The sequence below is a fragment of the Puma concolor genome, chromosome B2 (genome assembly GCF_028749965.1).
Source record: "Puma concolor isolate L17-30 chromosome B2, mPumCon1.1.hap2, whole genome shotgun sequence".
Taxonomy (NCBI): Eukaryota; Metazoa; Chordata; class Mammalia; order Carnivora; family Felidae; genus Puma; species Puma concolor.
Window position 1 is genome coordinate 33,660,070 of NC_141671.1, and position 23,405 is coordinate 33,683,474.

Here is a 23,405-nt window from a genome sequence, read left to right on the forward strand (position 1 = left end):
ACACACACTCTCTCTCTCTCTCTCTCTCCCAGGCCCTCCAAGGGAACAGATTGCCTGAGCAGAGGTGGGCGTGACACCAGCCCTCCCGAAGGAGTTAGACGGGCTTACATAGGGGGCACTGCCCAGGGCACCATTTAATGCACCAGCCTCACCTCTACACACCCGGTCCCTGCCTGGCCCCCACTGGGGGCCCTCGCGCCCCACACTTCAGCCAGCCAAGGAGGTAGGAGGGGGTGTGGGGCCTGGGGCGGGCCAGAAAGGGGCGGCACAGGAAGCCTGGGCTTCAGCTGCCGCTGTGGCCTCATTGTGTCGCTGGCTCTGTAATTTACCCCCGGCAGGGCCCAGCCCCTAAGCTGCTTCCCGCTCCCTCCCGCCCAGCCTGCCAACGAAGCCAGCTGCTGTGAACACACACTTGCACACTTGCCGCTGGCCAAGGACAAGCATCGTCACGATGTGGGTGCAATGTGGTTTTACCCCCACTTGGGCCCAAACAGACACACTAGACAGACAAGCATGCATATGGAGGTACCAAGAGCACACACAGACGTGCAGCCAAAACAGACACACACACAGGGCTGGGGGAGCCACACGCACATACCTGTGCCACACACCTGGCCCACGCGGACACACGCCACACTCCAATCTCTAGGACAGAGACACACATCATCCTAGCACCTGTCACCTGGAGACAGGACAGGCAGGAGGGCAGGGCTGTGGGTGCTGGGAGCCCTGGAAGCCAATTTCTCAAGAGGAGAGTTTCCGGGCTAGATGGAGGAGAAGAAGAAGCTCGTTACGGGGCGGGGATCGGAGGCCCAGGTGTAAGGACTGTGAGAGGAGAGGGAGGGCCAAAACGGTACCTTCCTTAGGGGCTGCAGGGCCAGGGACAGGAATAGAACATCCCCCTTAGGGGACCACCAGATGCTGATTTCTGGAATGTGCTGCAAAGCCCTGGTCCCTCCCTGCCCAAGGCCTCTCCGTGTTCCCACTCGATGCCAGCCCCGGAGGCAGCCTCCATCGCCCGCAAGCCCTAGGGTCCATGACCCACTTGCTCCTTGCCTCTAATTCCAGGCTCTCCGGCTGCAGGTTGAGACTGGGGTCCCCCTGCAGGGCCCCCAGTGGATGTGGAGCCAGGGTGCAAAACCATGTGTTTATTTTTATTAGAAATGTTCTTGGTATAAAAACAATCATGCGCTACACATTGTCATCAATAACCATCACCAAACACCCAGGCACTGAACTCCGTGTCATCAGCAGGACGGGCAGGCGGGCAGGCGGGCAGGACACACAGCAGACGGGAGGGGGCAGGCGGGCAGGCTGCGGGCCACAGGGACACACACAGAGGCCACCAGGAGGACGCGGCACTTTGCAACACACGCGAGATTCGTTTTTGTTTTGGCTTTTTTGTGTTTGGAATTTTTTTGAGCTTTTTCTCTTTTGCGACACGTACGGTTTGGTGAATTGGGAGGTGGTGACGGGGAGAGAGCAAAGGCGGGATGCGATGAAGGTGAGGAGGGGGCGAGGACAGGGAAGAAAAATGCACGAGACCTGGGTGGAGCACAAGAGAAAAAACTGGAGAGACCTGGAGACAGAGAATGCATCAGGGAGAGGAGGCAGAGGCAGAAAGAAAGAAGAGTAGAGCACACAGGTGAAGACACAGAGAAAAGGCAGTGATAAAATAAAGACAGGGATGGAGACAGACTCGGACGGTCACCAGTGGGACAGGCAGAGACGAAGGGAGAGAGAGAAAACCAACACTGGGGCCCACACAGCCTGGGCCCCTGTGATTTGGGGCCAGGAGGGGCCATGGTCCAAGATGCAGGCTCTTGGGGTGGCCTGAAGCTTCCCCAGCCCCTTGTCCTCCTCCTGTCACCTGCCCGGCTTGCCCAGGCTGCCCAGCAGTGACCGCCGGGGGCTCTGCTGTCCTCAGCACCAAGCCACGTCCGTGGGCGCCCACGGGCAGGCAAGACATCAGCTGGGCCCCTGGGAGTGGCCCTGGCCCGACGCATCAGCCACAAGGGTCTTGGATCCTCCTCTTGTTCGGCTCTGGCGGCCTAGCTAGATTGCATGGTTGGTGTAGGTGACGTAGGTCTGTTTGGTGGCCAGTGCTGGAAGGAGAGAGACCGGGGGTACCCAGGCATCAGGGGCTGGCTTCTCCAAACCCCCCTTCCGCTCAGGCGTTGCCCTGCCCACGGCATCAAGTCCAGACCCCTGAACCAAGCAGTTCACAGCCCCCAAACCGCATGGTGGCCCCACCTCACCCATCCCATCGCTTGCCCCCCCTTTCCTTCCACCACCCTGCACCCCCCCCCCCCCACCTCACTGGACTCGCCCAGTCTCTGAACATCCTTCCCACCTCCACATCTTTGCTGGGGCCAGGCTGCTTGCCTGGAGTGCTCTGCCCTCCCCACAGTTGTTTTAGTTAGGACCCCTCCTTAGAACACTCCCGCCCAACCCCACCCTCCCCCCCCCACGAAGCCCCTGCCACCTCCCGACTCCACCACACTTGAAGAGAATTGTTTTTATTTGTAATATAATTGTATAGCCTTAAAGTATTATCAACAGAAGTTTTCAGGTCAACAGCACACGTTCTAGAAGAACACATGCAAAGAACAGACATTAGACATAGCCTGGCAGCCTAGGGGACGGGAGTGGTGAGTTGGGATGGAGGAAATAAATGATGGAACCGGAGCAGGGGGGGCTCATGAGGCTAGAAACTGACGAGCTGACCAGTTGGCCCCCGTGCCACACCCAAGGGAAGTGGAAGGCCTCCAGGTCCCCTTGGGCCTTGGTCCGGCTACCCTTCCCATTTCTAGGTGTCCCTGTCTCACCTCAGCCTTGAGGCCTCCTTATCCGCACCCATGGCTCTGGCCCTCCCTCAGCCACTCCTGGGGCCCTCCGCACCACTCACAGCTGGGTGACAACATCAGCTTTTCGGGGCAGCACGAGCCTCCCCCTGCCTCTGCCCGGCCGGGGTTCAGACCTCACGGCAGCCTAGTGAGGAGGCTAGGTAAATGCCACCCTCATGTGAAAAATGAGGCACTGGGGTGAGGACCCTGGCCAGGTCCTTGGTTCTGTCCTGTCCGGATCCAGGGTCTCCCTCCACGGCCTGGAACAGCTCAGTGGAGAGTAATCAAGGTCAGCCTTGCCGCTTGGGGTGGGAGTTGTATGCTGGTGCCCAGAGGAGGCTGGATGGGAGACAATCAGGGGGCCCTTGTTCGCAAAGCTGCCCTGACACCCCATCAGGGTCCTGTCTTCTCGGGAAAGGAGTGCATGGCCAAGGCATCTGGCCTGGGGCAGAGGGCACTGTACCCCCCAATCCTCTCTACCCCGTTTTCCCAGGGCCCATGACTGCCAAGTAAAGACTACATTTCCCGAGCTCCCTGCTTGATGGCGTTCCTGCGAATGACACGTGAGGGTCGTGAGGGCTGTGTGTGACTTGCGTGTCATTTGATTAAAACAGATGGTTTCTCCTGTACTTCCTCTCTTCTGCTTTCCACGGACAGAATAGACACTGAGGGCAACTAGCCTCAGCACAGCCCTCTGGGAGCCAACGGAGCCAGATGGAAGAAACCCGGGTCCCCATTCCTGCCCATCTACCACACCAGTGTAGCTGGAAGCCCACTGACACGGGCCAGATTGCTGGGTCCAACTCTCAGAGGGCCCATCAAGTGTGGCAAGAAGCAAACTCGTTGGGGGTGGGGTGAGCAGAGGACAGCACTGCAGGACCAGTGGGGAGGCACGCAGGGTAGAGGGCAGGTGAACGAAAGGAAAGGACGAACTTTCTCCCGGCCAGAGCTGAGTGGAGAGGATGGCCTTATGTGGTCGTGGAAATATTCAAGCAGAACATGAACAATCACTTGGCTGGGCAGTAGCCGGGAAGTTTTGAGTTTTAGGTGCCACCGGGACAGGTGACAGGGCCCATGACTTCAGGAAGAGAGTAAGAACACAGCACCTTACAGTGTGCCAAGACTTGCCACCTTCGTTTCTAAAATGACCCATATGCCTCCAGGTTGCCGGCTGACCATGAGAGAAGAAGGACCATGGACAGCACCCGTGAGGCGCCTGGCCGGGCATACTTGGGGAAGGAACCCGCCATGAGGCCAGAGGTGCTGAGAGGGAGGTATGAGGGTGCACAGATCTAGGGACAGGAGCCTCTAATCCCCCCCTCTGTGACTTCCGGAAGCTCTTCCCCCACCCTGCTAGGCCTCAGTTTCCCTACCTGTTACATGAGAGCGGTGGCCCTTTTGCCCCAACTGCTTGTCCTGAGGGGCTCCCCCAGCCCCAGTCTCCACCCTCCGCTATCCAGCACTGTCAGAAAATGAGCCGGCAGCTTAATCACGAGCTGCAGGCCAGGCCGATGAGAATCAGTTCCCCAGGGCTCCATCACCCCCTGGGTGAACTGATAAAATTGAGTTTCCAAACCTGTAAACCCGTCAGCAGCCATGGCTCAGGGGTGAAGGAAAACTGCAGCAGCAGCAGCAGCAAAACCACCAACTGTAGGGAAATGGGCGCCTGAGGGCGGCCGTGGGGGCACCGAGGCGGGTGAGAGGGGAGCAGGTGGTGGGGGAGGTGAGGGACAGTTGGGCCCTGCTGTCCCTCTAAGACCAGAGCTGTCTCCAATAGAAAATCCAGTCCTTGGGTTCCAGAACCTGGAAGCGCATTCGGCCCTCAGCTACAAGCCAGGGGCCCCAGAGTCCTTCAGCGGAGCTTCGGTCTCACCATCTGGAAAATGGGAGCAGTGAGTCTGCCCGGGCTCCCGGGAGCTAACTGTGAGGCTCAAAGGGAAGCGCTCTGGCCAGGAGTCAGGAGACTTTGGGTCCAGTCCTGCCCTCCCCAGGACAGGGGATCTCAGCACCTGCCAAGGAGCCCTTCCAACAACTTGAACCTCTCGAGTCTCAAGTCCCTCATCTGTAAAATGGGATAATAAACCCTTGGCTGGCTCTCAGCCACAGGGTGGATGGAAATCCTCTTTAAACCCTGCAAAGGGACAGGGCTGAAATAACTATAGCAATGAGGACAGGGCGGGGAGAGCGACACTCCAGGGGCATCCTCAGCATGAAGGGAGGGACGGGGTGAGGGGTGTGTACAAAGGTCCCCAAACCCATCCCTTGCTGATGACAGGCTGTTGCTGCTGGTTTTCAGTCCCTGCCACCTCAGATAACAATTAGCTGGGCAATGGCAAGCACGAGCTGACAGCCCCCATTTGTTGCCCCATGTCTCTGTGCCCAATCTGCCCGCAATCAGGCCCCTGAATTATTTATTCTGTTGTTTGTTTAAAGATACGTGGCCTGCCAGTGACAGAGTGAAAAATGTCCCTGTTTCACAGGAGTGACATCTCCCCACTTTTCCCGCTCACGCCCCCTCGGTCTGGCATCCCCAGAATTAATCACCTGGCTCCCACCCAACACGTCTACAGCCCCTGCTGTCACCGAGCTAAGGGGCAGTGGGGGCAAGGGGCCCTGGCCTCCGGCTTCTACGGCAGCTCTCACCCTTCCCCTGCAGGAAGCAGGGGGCTGGGAACACTGTATGTCCCCTCGCCAAGCCTCCGCTCCCCTCCTTGTCTGGTGGGGGGTGGGGTGGGAAGGGGTAGTAATTGTACCCTGTCCCCATGTGACCAACCTGAAGAGAGTCAGAAGAAACAATGTCTATCACAACTGTCAGGGAAGGTCCCACACTCTGCTTCCCTCCTTTGGAGTCGGGGTGTTAGCTCTAGTTAGCCGCCCATGGTCCCTGGAGGGTTAATGCCCCACTCTGATGAGCCTGGGGGCCGGAGCTCATTTGACAGACCTGCTCCTGCCCCAGCAGAGTAAGGTATGAGGGATGGAACCCGGGAAGGGTAAATCTCCATGGGAAGGAGGAAAACAGAAGTCAGGAGTGGGGGGTGGGGAGCAGTGAGGGGTCCCTGCTCGGGACAGAAAGGCCTGGCTAGGGGCCGCACGTGGGGTTTCTGCAGATCTAGACACAAAAGGCCAGAGGTGGAGAGTTCTAGGAGGACAGTGCCCCTTCCCATCTCAGAGTGGAGGGCCCACGTGGCACCTGAAGGGAGGGTTGTAGGTCCCAGGGAATCTGGTGCTCTGGGAGGAAGAGCAAGATTGAAAAGAACCAGAGGTCATTTGGCAAAAGACGGCGGGGGGGGGGGGGGGCGGTGGTGGGCAACACAGAGTCATCAGGATGTCAGTGAAAGGGGTGTGCCAGAAGCCAGGTATACTGCTCTGCCCGGAGAATGGAGACCCAGAGATAGGGAGGCCATGTGAAGTCAGGGTCAAGGGAAAGACACTGTGTGGGGCCAGCCAGCTACCACCTTGCTGTGTGACCTCAGGAGAATCCCTCACCCTCTCTGGGCCTCGGCTGCGAATCAAACCTCTAGCCCTACCCAGGCCTCACGGGCCTCCTGTCGAGATCACGGAACAGGGGAGAGGGCTTTGGGAGTAAAAAGTCCTGTTTGGATGTAGGAAGGGACTCTCCTTCTTTCCACAGGTGGCAGTCACTCAACAGGCGGAAGCCGTGCCCAGAAAGGAAGGGAGGATGCTTCACCCGGAGCCACAGGTGGGGAGCCTGTGAGAGGCGCTGCCCCGGCCAAAACACACCAGGGAGGCCAGGTCTCCTATTTCTCCTGACCTACTTGCGGATGACAAAGGGCCTCCTCTCCGGAGCCTGTGCTCCAGACCCTCCTGGAGTCTAGCTCATATCCCTCCTGCTGCCATGGCCGATGTCCATTTGGGGCCTCTGCCCCAGGACTAGAGGCAAGAAGCTGAGTGTTAACTCCCAGGTCCCTCTGGGACTGAAAGTCTCCTGGGCGGGGGGGGGCTCTGCTCCTCCTTCCCCACCAACGGGAGCCCCCCAGGACTCTCAGAGAGCAGGGGAGGCAGGAGATGCTGCCATTTAAACTATTTGGGCACTTGCAGGATGTCCGGGGAGAGAGCCAGCATCTCAGAGGGGGCAGGGTGACCATAGCAACCCCTCTATCTCTCACCCCACAGGTGGGAGACCCCATGGCTCACCTCCCAGGGCAGAGGCCTCCGTCCTTCTGAGAAGGGAGCAGTGATACTACCGTGGAGGTCAAGTCCAGGCCGGGTGCCTGCTGGCTGCGTGACTTGGGTGAGTCCCTAATCTTTCTGAGCCTCCCTTTACTCTTCTGTATTACACAGATGATAAAAATACCTGCCTTTCAAGGCTGCTGTGAAGACGAAAACTGGTACATGGTAGGTGTGATACACAATCAGGGTTTAGGAAATGGTCACCACTATTACAGGTGCCCCCAAGGTCTAACCTGTCCCTCACATGCTCTGCCTCTCTCTCCTCTCAATCTCTTCTCACAGAGGGCTGGCTGCAGGGGGACCAGAAAAGTTGGCAAAGATGGTGGCCTTGCTCCCTCCCATGTACATTCCTGCCCAGGCCGAGACCTTGGGCCTGCCCCTTAGATGCCAAGGTCCCTGTGTCCTTCTGTCTCCCCATCCCCCTCTACTGCTGAGGTCTCCTTGGACAATCCCTTGGGAACACCCTGCTACCTGAGAACTGAGGCCTCTGAAGGCCCTCTGTCCAACTCACTCCTTCCCTTACCCATCCTGGGGACCCACATCCTGAGGCCCCATACCCTCAGGGCCCTGGTAGAAGGTGGCCAGGCTGGCACCAGAGACTCTGTGCCCAGGTTACTTAAGGACCAGAAGGCAAGGGCCCTCGAGACAACCCCTTGACCAGAGAAATCCCAGAGTCCCCCATCGTTCTGCATGAACCACATTCCCCCATGGCCTCACCACAGGTGGGCAGATATCCCTGGAAGGGTGTAGCCAGGGCTAGGTGGTGGGGGGGACCTTGAGGTTCTCTCCTGGTTACTAGGATGGGGCAGGGCAGAGGGGCACTAACCTGGTGCATCAGGGTTCTCCCGGAGTTCCCACTCACCTGTGGCTTCGGGGCTCTCCCAGTACCCACTGAGGACCCAGCTCTGGGAGGGGCGTGGCCTGGGTCCCCGGGGGTGGGGGGCGGGCCTTGTTGAAGGAGGAGACTGGCCTGGGCGGGCCCAGAGGGAAAGGAGCAGGGCTGGGCACTCACCTGGGGTCTCCAGGTTCTCGCAGAGCTCAGACTTGGCCTCACCATTGGGCCGGAAGCTGCCCTTCTGCGTGAACTTGTTGGACATGGTGGCGGCGGTGACGACGGCTTTGAGGCTGCGCTTGCGCTTGGGCACATTCTGCTCCGGGTGGAAGAGGATGATGTAGACCTTGGGCATGTAGAGCATCCCCAGGGACACCGAGGCGCTCAGACTCACCGAGACGGTCAGCGTCGTTGTCTGGATGTACAGCTGGAGGGGGGCCAGGGGGACGGCGTCAGAGAAGGCTCCGCCTGGCGCCTCAGGGGCCCTAACCCCAGAGACAGACACACAGAGGACAGACCCCGGGAGCCCTGTGTCCCACTGACTTTGGGCAAAAGGGAGTCAAGGTATAGAGCCAGGACTTTAGACCAGACCAAATCCTGGCTTTACCACTTCTAGCTATGTGACCTTGGACAAGTCCCACCTTGTGCCTCAGTTTCCTCACGTATAACACTGGCATGATATGATAGCACTTACTTCATAGGGTGGCTGTAAGGGTGAAATGACTTGACAAACGGTGAATGGACATAGAACAATGCCCGGCACGTGCTACGTGCACGGAAGGGCTCCCCACTCCTACGTGCTATAGGGAGGTAGGGCCCTCAGGGGACCACAGCTGAGCCTCCCAGGAGCAGTCCCTAGCGCGGGGCTGGGAAGGAGAGGAAGGAACATCTGTTGGTGCAGTAACTCCCAGTGGGTGTGCCACAGCCCCTTGACCAAGCGTCCATTCAGTGACGCGCCACCCCCCCCCCCACACACACACACACGCCACCCTGTGCAGAGCACTGGCACGGGAACCACAGCGCCTGGCAAGATATGGCGATGGCAGCATTGGTCAAAGCTCATTTCACGCTCACTCGCCAGCACTAACGGTGACAGATGTTTAGCAAAATGAAAGTCCATTAATCTGGGTGTCGGCTAATCCATTCTTCAATAGTGGGGCCTTCCAGGCAGGGCCTGACAATTCCCACCACCGCCGCCTGGGGTCCCCTCCCCGCCTCCTCCTTCCTTCCCAGTCCTCCAAGCCTCAGGTGCCCCTCTAGCCGCCCCCTCAGCCTGGGTGGGGCCAGAGGAGGCCGAGGCTGTGGCCCCCAGGTCTGGGCATAGGGAAGGCAGGAAATGTTCTGCCCCCTACATCGGCTGTTTCTAGGCCTGGGTCCCCTCCCCTAGGGCCTGACTGATGTGCCACCTCCTCTAGGAAGCTCTCCCTGACCCCCGGCTTTATCCGACCCCCCCCCCATGACACCCATTCTCATATCCCACCCCATCTCCTGCCCTTCTCCAGAAATGCCTCATGACCTGGGTCTGAAGGCTATTGTTCCAGCTCCCCTAGGGAGAGAGGCTGGAGAAGTCTGAAAGGAGGGAGGCGTGTGACCCTGAGGAAGTCTCAACCCCTCTCTGGGCGTCAGTTTTCTCATCAGTGCCATGGGATGAGAGCACCTACCTCTCCCAACCCACGGGGCCACCCAAACACAGACCGAAGCTGAGTGATCTTGCACAGCAGCGTGGGGAAGGAGGATGGGAGTGTGGAGAAGCTGTTTCATTGTCACTGTTCAGGAAATGTCACAGGCCCAGGGGAATACGAGCCTAGTCCCCAGGGAGCACACACCCCTCTGGACACAGTCATCCCCACTCTACCCCACCCCAGCCCTTACACTCCCACCCTCCGGTGACAGCGTTACCTCCAAGCATGACTAGCTGGTGGGAGGGTGCTGGCTACCTCTTCTACCTGCTGAGGTGGGCCTGGTGGCTGGGGCGGGGGAGGGGGAGGGAAGGGGACAGGCTCCACACCACTGGAGACAGCAATGAAGGTCTGGGCTAATCAACATCTTCACCATTGGACTGGATGAGGCTATGTCTCCCTCATTAGATTGGGGGCTCCCTGAGGGCAAGGGCAGTCTTGCCTCTCACACTGGGGGTTCTTGGGTATAAGCGTCATGTTTCCAAGTCAGATACACCCTCTGCTCCACCTTGTTGATTGGGTGGGGTTAGGAGGGTGCAGTTGGGCCCATGTGGAGTTGGTGGGACCAGGGACAGAAGCCCCTCTCTGAGCCCTGCAGTGGACACAGCCCTGTGTTGGGGACCAGAGGCCTGGGGGCCAGACTCCACTCTGCCCTGACCCACTATGGGATGCTAGGCCCCTCCAGTATCCCAGGCAGAGTCAGCTCCGTGGGTATACACACTTGGTTTCATGCCCTACTGCCACCATCTTGAATGCTGAATCATTTTTGAACAAGGGGCTTTCCCCTTCTTTTTTCACAGAGCCCTGAAAACCATGGAGCCAGCCCTGAGCAGGGGGGGGGGGGGGGGGGATGTGGGGGGGAAGAGCACAATCCTTGGTGTTCTATTTTCTATTTTGCTTTTCAGCCTAGGAGCCTTTCTGCAAACAAAATACAAGATGCAGTGTAAACAGATCAAAGCTAAGCAAAGCTGCTCCCATCTGCTGGGGGCCCACCCTCCCAGCCTGGGCCCTGGGGGCTCTTCTGGCCATGCAGGCTGGGAGTGGCCCCCTCTGTGTAAGCAGAAGGGGGGCTGCATGCCCCCAGTCCCTTTCCTTGCCCCAGGGTCTGGAATGCCCACCCCACCCCCAGATCAGGCACCATTCTGGGGCCTCCTGTGTGAAGGTGCACGTAGCATGCTGATTCTCTCAAAGAAGCAGTGGTCCTCTAGAACTTCTAGAACCCAGCAGGCACCCCCAGAGGGCAGGGGCCCAGGCACGGATGCAGCTCTCAAAGGCAGATGGGGTGAGAGGCAACCTCCGGGATGTGCTTTCTTCTCCCACTCGCCCATCTCCCAGACAGAGGTACCTGAACTCCTGCTCCCCTCTCCGGTCGGGCCCTTGCCACACTCTGTCCTCTGCAAGAAGTCCTGCCTTAGCCTCACAAGTGACCGCTCCCCAGAGTGCAGGCTGGGTTTGATGGGTGTGGACAGAGGTCACCCTGGGGGTGGGGCGAAGGACACAGAAAGGAGCTGCCTGGAGGTCGACGATGCGTTTTCCTGTTTCTGTGCTAGGCCTGGGGGGCATATGGTACAGGGGGCCCTGCTGGGGGCACTGAGGAGTTCTGCCTGCTCCGTGCTTCTGCCCAGGCCGACCCTAGTGGCTACTGAGATCCCCAGGATCTGTTCAAGCCAGATCGATGAACTTCCCCACAACCTGGCCAGCCCCTGGGGCCAGGTCCCGCCCAAGGCTGACTGAGCAGTAACCCCACGCGGTAGAGAAAGCACACTCCAGACGGCTCAGTCATGCCACACGGCTGCAGTGATAACCCCTGGAAATCCGGGCTAATGCTGGGAAATCCGTCCGCCTGCTCATCAGAGCAGCACTGACAGCTTCACTCTGCGCCCGCACCTGCACGCGGGGGGAAACGGGCACCTGCTGGGCACCTGCAGACGTGTGTGCACACGCACCTGGGCACACGCCCGTGCCCACAAACGTACACACCCATACACACACGCATCTCTGCATTCACACGCACACACACCTGAACTCACCCCTGTACACTCATGCCTGACTCAGACCCCTGCCTGGGCACACACACACACACACACACACACACACACACACAGCAGCCAGGCCTACAGCTTCCACTGGGGCACCTTGTAGTGCTGACAAAACACAGCACAGATACAGCCCCAGGACTGCCTATGCCTCTAGGAGGTCTGGCAGTCTGAACCCGCAGGGACTTCAGAGCTCCCCTCCCCTTCCTCATTCAGCAGCCCAGAGGGGAGGGTCGTGTCCCCTGTCCCACCCCTCAGGTGCAGAGCAGGGTCTTAGGCCACAAGTTGGTGTGAGGCCAGCCTGCTGTGTGACCCCAGGCAAGTAAGTCCCTGCCCCTCTCTGGGCCTCAGAAAAGATCATTTCAGAGGCTCCTTTTCATAATCAATACTGAGGGGAGCCTCCTAAAAAGGGAAAAAAGAGAGGCAGGCAGGGTGGCCTAGAGAGATGTGGGAGCTGAGAGAGGGGGCTGGGCCTCGGCCGCTGGAGGGTCTGACACCCTGGGAGGGTGTGGACCCCACGGGGTAGCACTGTGCTGGCAAGCAGCCAGAGGAACCTACGGGAAGTCAGAGTAAGGGGCTCACCCACCGTGTTGTCTGCCTTCCAGCCCTGTACTGTTACTCCCTGAGGAGGCAAGGGAAGGAGCCTCCTGGTAATGCCGAAGGTCATTTCTCAAGCCGCCAGCTTCCTGGACTGGGGCATGGCTTCCCCTGCTGGCTCTGGAGGCCCCTTGGGCACTGCGGGGCAAGGGGCTTCTGTCTGCACCTGCACCCCGCAGGCCAGTGGGGGGGCTGGAGACCTGGCTCACAGCATGAGCTGGGCCCAGTGGCCGCTTTGACTCAGGTCAGAGTGCAGGGTGACCTGGAGCCAAACCGGAGGGCTCTGACCTCAGGGCACTGACGTCTGCTTCTCAGGACCCCTCAGCCCACAGCCGCCATTGGAAGACAGGCCACAGGCCTCCCTGGGCCAGGCCACGGGTTTCAGAATGGAGGGCACAGCTCCTGCCCTCGAGGAACTGTTGGAGAAGTGGTACCTGCCAAAGAAGCCCCAGGGCAGGGAGGTGTCCCGGGGCTGCAGGGGGCAGCGTGGACTGGGCTCCTGAGTTAGGCGGAACAGGGTCAAGTTCAGCCATGCCACTTACTGGCTGTGTGATCTCAGACAAATCACTTCACGTCTCTATGCCTTTGCGTCCTCATCTGTAAATTGGGATGGTGACATCTACCCTAGCCTGCTGCTGTGGAGCCTGCTGGCCATTAGGCAGAGTGTTTGGCACATGACAAGCACCCCATCCATGGCAGCTTTCGCAGCAGCCTCACCGAAAGCCAAGCATCCCTAGGAGTTCACACCTGGGTGGGCTCATGGCTTCAAACGCCATCCATGGGCTGACGACTCCCCCGGCTACATCTCCAGCCCGGCCCTCAGCCCCGAACCCCGGACTTGTAGCATATTCAACTTTTGGCTCAACGGCGGCACTTGGCCCTCTAACAGGCATCCCAAACTTAGCACATCCAAAGGACTGCCCGATCTCTGCCCCCAAGCAGGCTCCTCTGCCGTCAGATTCCCCACCTTAGGGCCGGACATCCCTTCCTTCCGATGATCCGCACACCGAAAACTACAGAGCCATCCTTGATTCTCCTCTGCACTTCTTGCCCCACATGCAGTCCATCCAAAATCCAGCCAGCTCCACCTGCAGGAGCCCCCGCTTCCCATCACCCCTGCTGCCAGCAGCCCCTTGTTGAGATCACTGCAGTTACCCCCACGTTGGCCCTGTTCCTGGCTCACTTCCTCAGGGCTCCGCCCAGCAGCAGGAGGGATCCTTCTAAATCTGAACTATGTTCCATTCCTCACCGCTCAGAACCCCACTGTGGCTCCCTACTCGCTGACGGTAGAAGCCAGCATCCTTCCCACAGCCTCCGGGTCCTCCACCATCTGCCCTGTCATCTTTCTGACCCTGTCCCCATCACCCTCCTCCGGGTTCCTCAGCCCCAGCCTCCCCCCCCCCACAGTGGGTAAACTGCCTTCACACCCATCATGCCATGTGACTTACAACACCTTAAGGACCGCAAGAGAAGGATCATGGCCCCAATCTACTGATGAAGAAACTGAGGCGGAGAGGCCAGCTGGCTTGCCCAGGATCCCAGACATGGAGCTCGGACCAGGAGCTGGGGTCCTCAGTCCCCACAATCCCCCCTGTCTCTGGCCTCTGGCTTCCGGGACTCCCAATCCTTTAAGATAAAACCCCACAGAAGCCAGGCAGTGCTGGGGCCGGGTTGTGGGCAGAGTACACAGGGTCCTGGGGTGAGTCCAGGCCCACAGGATGGCATGACAGAGCCAGCAGGACACAACCTCTCTGCAGCTCTGGATGTTGGAGCGGATGACATCCCCGGCTCCCGGGGCATCGGAGGCTCGGGGACCAGGAAAGAAGGAGTGAGTGCCTGATCCCTCCCTCCCTCACCTAGGGATCTGTTGGGATCCCATGAAGGCAGAGAGAGGGGCAGACAGAGGAGGAGGAAGAGAGGAGTGGAAGGCAGGGAAGATGGGGCTGGGTAGGGACAGAGGTGAGGGAGAGTCTAGAAGAAAACGGAGGCTGACAGAGGGTCAGCGTCCAGGGCTGACAGAGAGGAGAGAGGGAGGTGATGGGAGGGAGAGAGGAAAGAGGGAAAGAGCTGCGGAAGACAGGAGGGAGAGGAGATAGGAGGGAAGGCGAAGCAGGAGAAGAGAAAGGGTGGGAGACAGGAGAGACAACCTGGAGGCTGGAGAACAGACTGGAGACAGAGAAGGCAGCGGGGAGTGGAAGAAGGCATCTCCAGAGCAGGGTGAGAGGCCGGGGAGCCCCCGGAGGCTGCCTCCGGGCTCACGGCCTCTCACCCACCCGCACCCCCCACCCCCGGGGGGCTCCGCCACTCACCTTGTCTGCCGACTGCGAGGTGCCAAAGAAGATGGGGATGAAGGCGAGCCAGACGATGCAGGTGGTGTACATGGTGAAGCCAATGGGCTTGGCCTCGTTGAAGGTCTCCGGGACACCGCGTGTCTTGATGGCGTACACGGTGCACGTGACCATGAGCAGCATGCTGTAGCCCAGCAGGCAGATGAGCGACAGGTCCGAGATGTCGCACTTGAGCACGCCCCTGGCGAAGCGGGGGTCGAGCGTCCGCTGGTCCTGGAAGTCCACCACCGAGTGGGAGGGGTCCACCACAAACCACACGCAGATGCCAAGCAGCTGCAGCGAGATGAGGCTGAAGGTGATGGCCAGCTGCGAGGCCGGGCTGATGAAGCGCGGGGCGCTGACCGACCGCTTGCCCTGCTCGAAGATGCGGTAGATGCGGTTGGTCTTGGTGAGCAGGGCCGCGTAGCTGATGCTCATGCCCAGCCCCAGGAAGATTCGGCGCAGAGAGCAGGTCCCCAGGTCAGGCTCGGCAATCATGAGGAAGGTGGTGGCGTAGCACAGGAAGATGCCAGCCAGCAGCACGTAGCTCAGCTCGCGGCCCGAGGCCTTGACGATGGGCGTGTCGTTGTAGCGCACGAAGGTGACCACCACAAAGAGCGTGGCAGCGATGCCCACCACGGCCAGGAAAAGGGGCGGCACGGCCCAGGGCGAGTCCCACTCGAGCTTGATGATGGGGATGGGTCGGCAGCCCGTGCGGTTCTCTGTGGGCCGCATGTCATACGGACAGGTCTTACAGGTGTAGCGATCCACCTGGTACTGGTACCCCGTGCAGGGCTCACAGTGCCAGCAGCAGGGCATGCCCTTCACGGTCTTCTTCCGCTCGCCCGGCTGGCAGGGCAGGCTGCAGATGGAGCGGGGCAGCTGCTGCCCACTCCCCGGCCACTGCATCCGCTCTATCTGCCAACGACAGCACAGGGGAGCCGGCCTCAGGATATGCCGCCCGGTGCCCCGGGCCACCCCACTGGCCCCACGCCTCAATCACCCAGTTAAATGGGGGAAAATGCAGCCGCCCAGCCCCACCAGGACCCGCCGGATCCAACAGCTCAGTTTAAATAAGTCCCCCCCCTACCCTCACCGCGTGATTCAGACATAGCTGACCTATGGGGAATCCTAAACTCTCAAGGACCGTATGGAGACACGGAGCCCAGAGAACAGCAGTGACAACCTAGAGTCACCCGGGGAAGCAGAGAGAGCTCAAGAGCTCTGAACCCCAGCCCCTTATGCCCTTGCTGGTCCCCAGACCAGCAGCAGCAGCATCACCCAGGAGCTTGCTGGAAATGTGACATTTTGGCCCACCCCAGACCTACTGTCTTAGGATCTGAGTTTTAGCCAGACCCCGCAGGTGACTTATGTGCATGCTGAGAAATGCGCTGCCTCATGGCTTAGCCCAAGGGGCCTCCTCCGGGCGGCTCAGGAAGCTGAGTTCAGCAGAGAGCAATGAACAGAAGTTTCCGCAGAGGATGCGTAATATGTGCCCAGGGGTTAGCGTTTCTTTACATCTTGCTCTAAATTCGTGCAAGTCACTGTCATATGTCCCCGAAGACACAACTGCTGTGAGCAAAGGAGCCACAGGCGTGTTGGCACACCCTACTGAATTCAGGGTTACAAAAGTCTGGAAAGTAGGGGAGAGGCCCAGAAGAACTCTAGGCCCTGAGCAGAGGGAGTCAGACTACACTTGGGAGCCATATTCAAAGCATCTGTTCCAGGGGTGCCTGGGTGGCTAAGACAGTTGAGCATCCAATTCTTGATTTCAGCTCAGGTCATGATGGAGGGGCTCCCAGGGTTGTGGGATCAAGGAGATCCCAGGGTTGTAGGATCGTGCCCCGCGTCGGGCTCCGTGCTGAGCGCGGAGCCTGCTTAAGATTATCTGTCTCTCTCTCTCTCCCTCTGCCCCTCTCGCCCATTTGCACTCTTTCTTTTTCTCTAAAAAATAAAAACAAAAAACAAAGCCTCTATTCCAAATAAAGTGGCCCTTAGGAAGAGGTCACACTTGGAGAGCAGCACGCCTGGCCAGATAGGTGCTCCTTTGGGCTGGGTACTCGCTCCCAGGGAAAGATTAACTGGTTGGTCGGGCGAAGGGAGGGTTTCAGAGTTGAGGAAAAGGTGGGGGCGGGGGGGTGTCCAAAGACGGCCTCATGGGAGGCGAGAAGGAAACCTCAGGGCTCCGGGCATGACAGGGCCACGTGGTCCTAAAAGCCCAAGAGCACAGCAACAACCCAGTGCCACCGTCCCGCAGGAACAATGAGGCAGGACAACCCCTGTGCACTGGAGCTGTGAGACCGCAGGGGGACACAGGGCAACAGTGGCTGTGCCAAAAAACTCTGGCTCCGGTGGAAAGAGCAACGAACGCGGGTGAATCCTGGGACCACAGGTGTATTGCTAGCCAGTCATGAGCCCGGCAGCAAACACCTCAACCTCTCGGAGCCTTTGCTTCCCCCCCCGATCCAATGATAGCAAATATGAGGCCACTTTGCCCTTTGTTACTTATTGTGGCTTCCATCTAGGAGTCATAATGAAATTCTTAAATCTCCCCAGAACGTCAGTGCCATGGGCTTTGCGTCTGTTCCCTGCGGCACAGCCAGCCCCCAGCACGGAGCTGGCACACAGTGGGGGCCCAGGGAATCTCTGCGGACTCTGTCACAGAAGAAGTGAGGTCCGGGCACTGGCCACGAGAGGCCGCCTCACTTTCAGACCCTGGGGGGGAAGACAGTGGCAGGCAGGGTGAAGTCTTTTCTTCCTTTTCCTTTCCCCACAGCACAGACCAAACTGAGCACTGGACAAAGTGGGGAAGATGAGACGGTTGAGGTCCCCTTCCCCCTAGCCTTTCCCCCCCAACCCCGGCCCCAACTCCATGCTGGTGGAGGGGCCCTGTATCATCCGGGACGAGTCCACGGACCCCCCACACCGCGGCCCTGCCTTCACTTACCACATCTGTGAAATAGGATAAAAATAGTACCCGCCTCACCGGGCTGCCATCCGCACAGCCGGGTCGCGGGTATACAACAGGAGCTGTACACAGCAGGTGCTCAGCAAGGATTAGCTCCTGCCGCTGCTGCTGCTGAACTGAATCACTGGCCCCCACTGCTCCTCCCACTGCACCCAAATGAGACACGCCCCCATTTGGGGTATTGTCCCACTTTGCCAAGTGCCCCCACCTGCCCTGTTCTGTCTGTCTCCATTCACCAACCCAAGGAGCATTGCTGTAGGAATGGGCTCTGCCCCCCGCCCTGCTGTGTGGCCTTTGGAACATCCCTCAGGCTGGGTTTCCAGAGATATTTCCTCTGGCTTAGAAGATTGTCAGAGCTAAATGGAATCACAGGCAGAAAGTGCTTTGAGGAGCTCAAGGGGCTCATCGCTGGAAGATTCTTACAAGAGGGGACAGCAGGGGCACGATGCAACTTGCCCAGGGTCTGGTGCAAAGATAGCTGAGGCCAGACATGGGCTTCCTGCGCCTCTCTGGTCCATCTGGCTGTCACACCGTGCCCACCCTGAGCACGTCTCACCCCTCATCCTGCAAGGGAGGGGCCAAGTCTACAGGCATTTCCTTGGGGGATGAACCACAAGTCCTCTCTCTCCAAAAACATGGCTCCATTCTCAGCCAGGTACACTGAAGGCCAGAGGGGGAAAGCCACCAAATCCCTGGGACAATCACGAGCCGGGAAAATGTATCTAGGAAGACCCAGGAGAAGACCCCCACCCCCAGTCGCCCATAACACCCAGAAAAATGACGACCTTCTAGTGCAGTATGATGGCCGTAGGAAATGCTCTCAAACAGCTTTCTACCCACCACCAGAAACCCCATCTGACTTCGCCCTCTGCCTTACGCCACTGTCCTCCTTTGTCCCAACGCAGCCCTCCCCCTCCTCATCTCCCTTCCCCACACCAGCCCAGCCCTTGAGCCATTTCACTCCGGGGTCTTTCTCTGCCAGCAGGTGGAAGGCAGGACGGCCCGAGGCCAAGGGAAAGGACAGGGATCCAGCCACCAGAAGTCCAGCTGTCCTGTTCCTCCACTTCAGGCTGGGGTGGCACTCAGGGCCCTCTGAGGCCTGGAAAGGGGCACAGAAGGAAGTCCCCACTTGGTAGCAGCAAACCCCAGGGTCAGGACTGGTCGGGGCTCCACAGTGGCTGCCTCCCCCTGCTCTTCCCTCCTGGGGCCCCTCCCTGCCCTTGCCAGGCGCTTACTCTGAGGTGTAGGTGGTCGGTCCAGGAGCCGATGACCTTGTACTCAGCTGAGCCATTGCGCAACTGGTACTGGTAAATGTCGTAGCGCCCGGGGGCATCTCCATTCTCATTGAAGGTCACGGGGTTCCCGGCGATGCCTGTAGGGGCCGGGGAGTGTTACGCACTCAGTGTCTTGGCTGAGCTTTTACTAAGAAGCAGGGAGGATCACGAGCCTAGGGCAGAGACACCTCTGGGGAGGCCCCTGTGTGGAACATCTTGAGAGGTTACACCCCCTGGAAACATCTGAGGAGACACCCCCCACCCCGCTACTCTCCTACCCCCACAGAACCCTGGGAGCCCTTCCCCTGGCTGCATGGCCCAGGACACCCACCTGAGAAGTTGACGTTGCGGATGTACTTGAGCAGCTGGGTGCCGTCCACGGGATCCATGCGTGGGCAGAGCCCCACGCGGCCCGGACACAGGTCACGGTGCATGGCGTGCAGCGCGTGGCCCATGGCATACACAGCATCAATCACAAACTGCACCTTCCCCTCCTGCTCATATGCCGAGTCCTGCCCAATGCGCTCTCGGTCTGCAACGGGACAGCCAGAGTGGGGCGTCCGTGAGGCCCAGCATCCTCACAGACCATGTGGTGGGAACCAGAGCGGCTCCCCGGGGCCAACAGAGGTGACGCAGCCCTTCCCTGCACACCTAGGCCTCCTGGCTCCTAGCCCAGCGCTTGCTCTATCACCCAAGAGATGGTCTTATGGAAGCACCTGGGGGACGATCCCAAAAAGTGAAGCGGAGGGTCCACTGCCCTCGCCACCCTACTGCCAGACCGTGCGCCCTGAAGCCCCAGGACAGCCAGGACAGGCCCGCACGTCCTGATCACCCTCAGAAGGCAGTCAGCCAGGGGGTCTCCCTGTGGCTGCGGAGCCTGCCTGACGTCCCCCAGCCTGGCCTAGACTAATCACGCCAGCGGCTGGCCCTCGCCCAGGCTGGGGATCGCCAGAACAAGAGCTATGACAGTGAGGGCAGCTCAACCATGGACAGCCACTCCAGCCAGGGGACGCTGCCCCCGGCACAGGATACAGATGGGAAAACTGAAGCCCAGAAAACATGAGAGCCTGGCTACGGATCCTTCAGGGTTCGGGACCCAGGCCACCTGGTGCCCCCTCGATGGTTTCCAGTGGCCCCAGACACCAGAAGTCACCATCATCCCTCCCTAGGGCACCGTGGCCTTAGGGGTCCGGTCTCCCATCCTCACCCCCTAGGCCCTGGGCCCTGTGCAAGCTCCTTGGCTGCCTGAGGCTTCAGTGTCCTTTCAGTACAAAGGGGATCATAATCCTGCCCCACAGAGGCTTATATGAGATGAGGCACGGAAAACACTTGGCACTGAGTAGGTGACTAATCCACATTATCATTGTGCTAAATTGTCAGAATGGGGGGCGGAGGGGTTCTGAGGTGGGCAACAGAGGACCTTAGGCCAGAGCAGGCCAAGAAGGCTTTCTGGAGGAGGAGGCGCTTCCTAGCCTGGGCCAGAGTAACAATCAGACGATCCGAATCACTTCTAGTGAGCATCTGCTCTGTGCTAGGCATTGTTCTAAGCTCTTTATGCATAATAACTCACCGAATTCTCACAAGGGGGCTATGAGGTGAGTAATTGTCCCCATGGTTCCCCACAGGAAAGCCCAGCAATGTCCCAGAACCACAAAGTGCTGAACCTGAACTCAGTTACTCCAGCTCCAAGCCTGCGCACCACTCTCGGCCTGACAGATAGTAAGAGCGGCATCAGGGGGACAGGAAAGCAGGGAGGGGAGAGGAAGGGGCTGGAGGATGCAGAGTGGAGGCAGGGAGGGGATGGGCAGAATGCTAGAGAAGGCTGGCTTCCGCTCCTGAGGCCACAGCCCCTGCCGCATCACGGCCTGAGACTTCCTCCCTGGAGACCAGGACAGAGACATTAACCCTCGCAAGCCACGCCTCCCATCCCCTGCCACATACACCCCTGCCTCCCTGCTAGCGGGCCTCCCATGGGCATCACTTGCAGAGGTGATTCCCCAGGGGCAGAAGTGGCTGCACCCCAGCCTAGCCCCACGGGCCACAGCTTGGGCCTCCCATGTCTATTGTGCGGGGGGCCAGGTAGGGCTGGGGCAGCGCCGGGCCCTGCTCCCCTGGGAACTCCAGGGGTCCCCACGCCCATCCCTCCGCCTTGGACACCTCAGAGACAGACACAGGGTACAGAGAAACCCACTGCTGTCCCCGTGGGCTCTCCACCATCTAATCCCCTCCCACCCGGAGGACGGTCGCTGCCCCACCAGGATGTGGGGATGACCGGGCTGCACTTCTGTGTCCCTTCAATTGGCCGGACCAGGTGGCTGGGACCCCACCCCATCCTCAGCCTAGCTCAGGGCTGATACTCCCCACCTGCTGAGTGGATGACAGAAATCATGGGATCCCAATGCTAGGAATGGCAGGACCAAAGGGGTCGTCTGCTCCAATTCTGTCATTTTACAGATGAGAAAACTGAGGCCTTGAGAGGAAAGGCCCAGGTCACATGGCCAGTGGGCCAGGCCTCTTGATGATAAGATGAGTGTCCCCAGCTATAGCCCCTCTCCCCGCCTCCCCCCCCATTCCAGACTGTATTCGACCTGAGGCCTCAGGAGTCCCCAGCTAACCCCTTGGGTTCCTGCGTTTTTAGCCAGTAGACGGTCACTGTGCCCTACCTGCCCAGGGCTCCCACAGAGCTGGTGGCACATTTCATATCCCTGCCTCAGCCACCATGACCCTGTGACCAAGGGCAGAACCTGATTCCAGTTACCCCAACCACAGGGTCAGAGATCAAGAGTCACCAGTACTCAGACTGGACAGTTTGAGGGCAGATGCCCAGTTGACTCTGGGGACACTGTTCAGTCCTGACAGGCCCACAGCTCCTACCGTGTGGCCTCAGGACTGGGGGCAGGGTGGACCTCGAAGCTGCCTCCCTGGCTCTCTCCTGGTCAGCTAAGGCCCTCACTGTCCACTGTCACTGCCCTGCATTTGCAGGAGACTGGACTCGAAGTCCAGACCATCTGGGCTAGAACCCTAGCTCTCAGACTTCCGTTCCCTCATCTGCAAAACGAGGATAATGATGGTACTTACCTCAGAGGGTCAGGATAGGGTCCCTATGAGAATTAGCAGGTTAATACTCACAAGACCTAAAGAGAGGCCTGGTGTTCTGCCAAGTGCTACAGAGGTTTGCCCAACACCGGAGGACACAAAGAGGTGTAAGTCCATCCCTGCCTCGGAGCTCCTGGGCCAGCAGAGTTTTGCTAATAGACGGCATTATTTCTAGGCCAAGGCACAAACAGACGGGAATACACACGAAAGACAAATTCTCCAGCTTCACCAGCCTGCCCTCTTGTCTGAGTGTCTGATCACAAAGTTCTGAAGACCAGGAGAGACGCAGAAGGGACAATCCTGTCCCGAAAGGGCAATAGAGGGAGGGGGCTGGGGCAGGGTTGCATGGAAAGCCCCAGCCCTGGACCCCACCCAGCCCCAGGTCCTGCTCCCCTCGGCCTGAGGAATGGAAAACATAAAACACCACTCAACAAACCCGGACTCCCATCACACCCTCATTTCTTATGGGTGAGAGACTGAATTATCAACCACGATGGAGGGGAGGCTGTGGCCGCTGCAGAGAGCAGGCAGCTCTCTGCCAAAGCCAAGGACACACTGGGCTGAGGGACCCCGGCTGCACCTCCCCACCTGAGCTACCCTCAGCCTCTCCTCTCTCCTCCTCCAGGGGTCCCTCCTCACTGGGGCAGGGGAGGAATGAAGTATCCATTCCTGGGCCTCTTGGGTCCAGGACCAAGTGCTCTCGCTGGGATCAAGAGCCACCTGCACGGACACCAGACTGGGGAAGACCCTCCCCAGGAGAGTCCGCCTCTGCCTGGGGAAGCTTCTGCGGGAAGGGGTCTGGGATCCTGTGGGCTCTCAGGAGCCCATCAGTGCTGCCCCTCCAGAATCTCCACCCCAGAGTTGTCAAAGGGCCAGCCATGCACTTCCAGAGACTTCTCCACACACTTTCGTCACATCCTTGACTTTTATCTCAAATCCAGCCCCAATTACAGATGAGAAAACAGGTCCGGCAAGGACCTTTATTCACAAGGGAACACCAGGTCTTGAGCGCACCCTCTACGACACCTCTCGAACCCCAAGGGCCCTTCTCCTGAGCTCCTCAGGAAGCAACAATGACAGAGCCTAAGTGGCTAACAGTGCTGGGGGCGGGGGGTGGACAGGAATCATAAACACAAGTTAAACAAGGACAAGTGCTCTGTCCTGAATGTTTGACGCTGTGCCCATAACCAGCACGGCTCCCCGCACACCTCCTGATTCCTCAGCAAATAACCCTACGGCATGGCTGGTGCTCACCGAGAGCCTTCACACGCCTGGCATTTTCTCTTCCCCGAGGGAGGCAGGCGGAACTGGCCCCCTCACAGAGGACGTAACTGAGGCTTGCAAGTGGTCAAGCGATGTATCCAGAATCTTACAGGAACCCTGGTAACTAGCACATGGGCATACACACCTGGGGACTGGCCTGGCTGGTAAGCGGCAGAGCTGGGATTTGAACCTGGATCTCTCTAGCTCCATAGGGGTTTCCCCCACCCTGAACAGTGCCTCCCCTTCTTCTCCCTCCATCCAGTCCCTGGTCTGCCTCCTTCCCTCCCTCTGGGGCC

General features: G+C 59.2%; 1 protein-coding gene across 9 annotated transcripts in view; it reads right to left on the minus strand.

The window, feature by feature from the left end:
- Positions 1-23,405, minus strand: part of GRM4 (glutamate metabotropic receptor 4) — a 152,488-nt gene that overhangs the window by 35,140 nt on the left and 93,943 nt on the right. For 5 of the 9 annotated variants that reach the window (XM_086706624.1, XM_086706615.1, XM_086706616.1 and 2 more), the window contains 5 exons: positions 19,082-19,282; positions 18,712-18,848; positions 14,491-15,426; positions 8,050-8,296; positions 2,504-3,185 (listed from right to left, as the gene is read on the minus strand). In XM_086706624.1, coding sequence (XP_086562750.1) covers positions 3,004-3,185; positions 8,050-8,296; positions 14,491-15,426; positions 18,712-18,848; positions 19,082-19,282 — 1,703 coding nt within the window. In that variant the 3' untranslated portion in view covers positions 2,504-3,003. Of the gene's footprint in view, positions 1-1,380; positions 2,106-2,503; positions 3,186-3,307; positions 4,723-8,049; positions 8,297-14,490; positions 15,427-18,711; positions 18,849-19,081; positions 19,283-23,405 lie in introns of those variants that run through there. The other 4 variants (XM_086706619.1, XM_086706621.1, XM_086706622.1 and 1 more) reach the window with 4 other exon arrangements.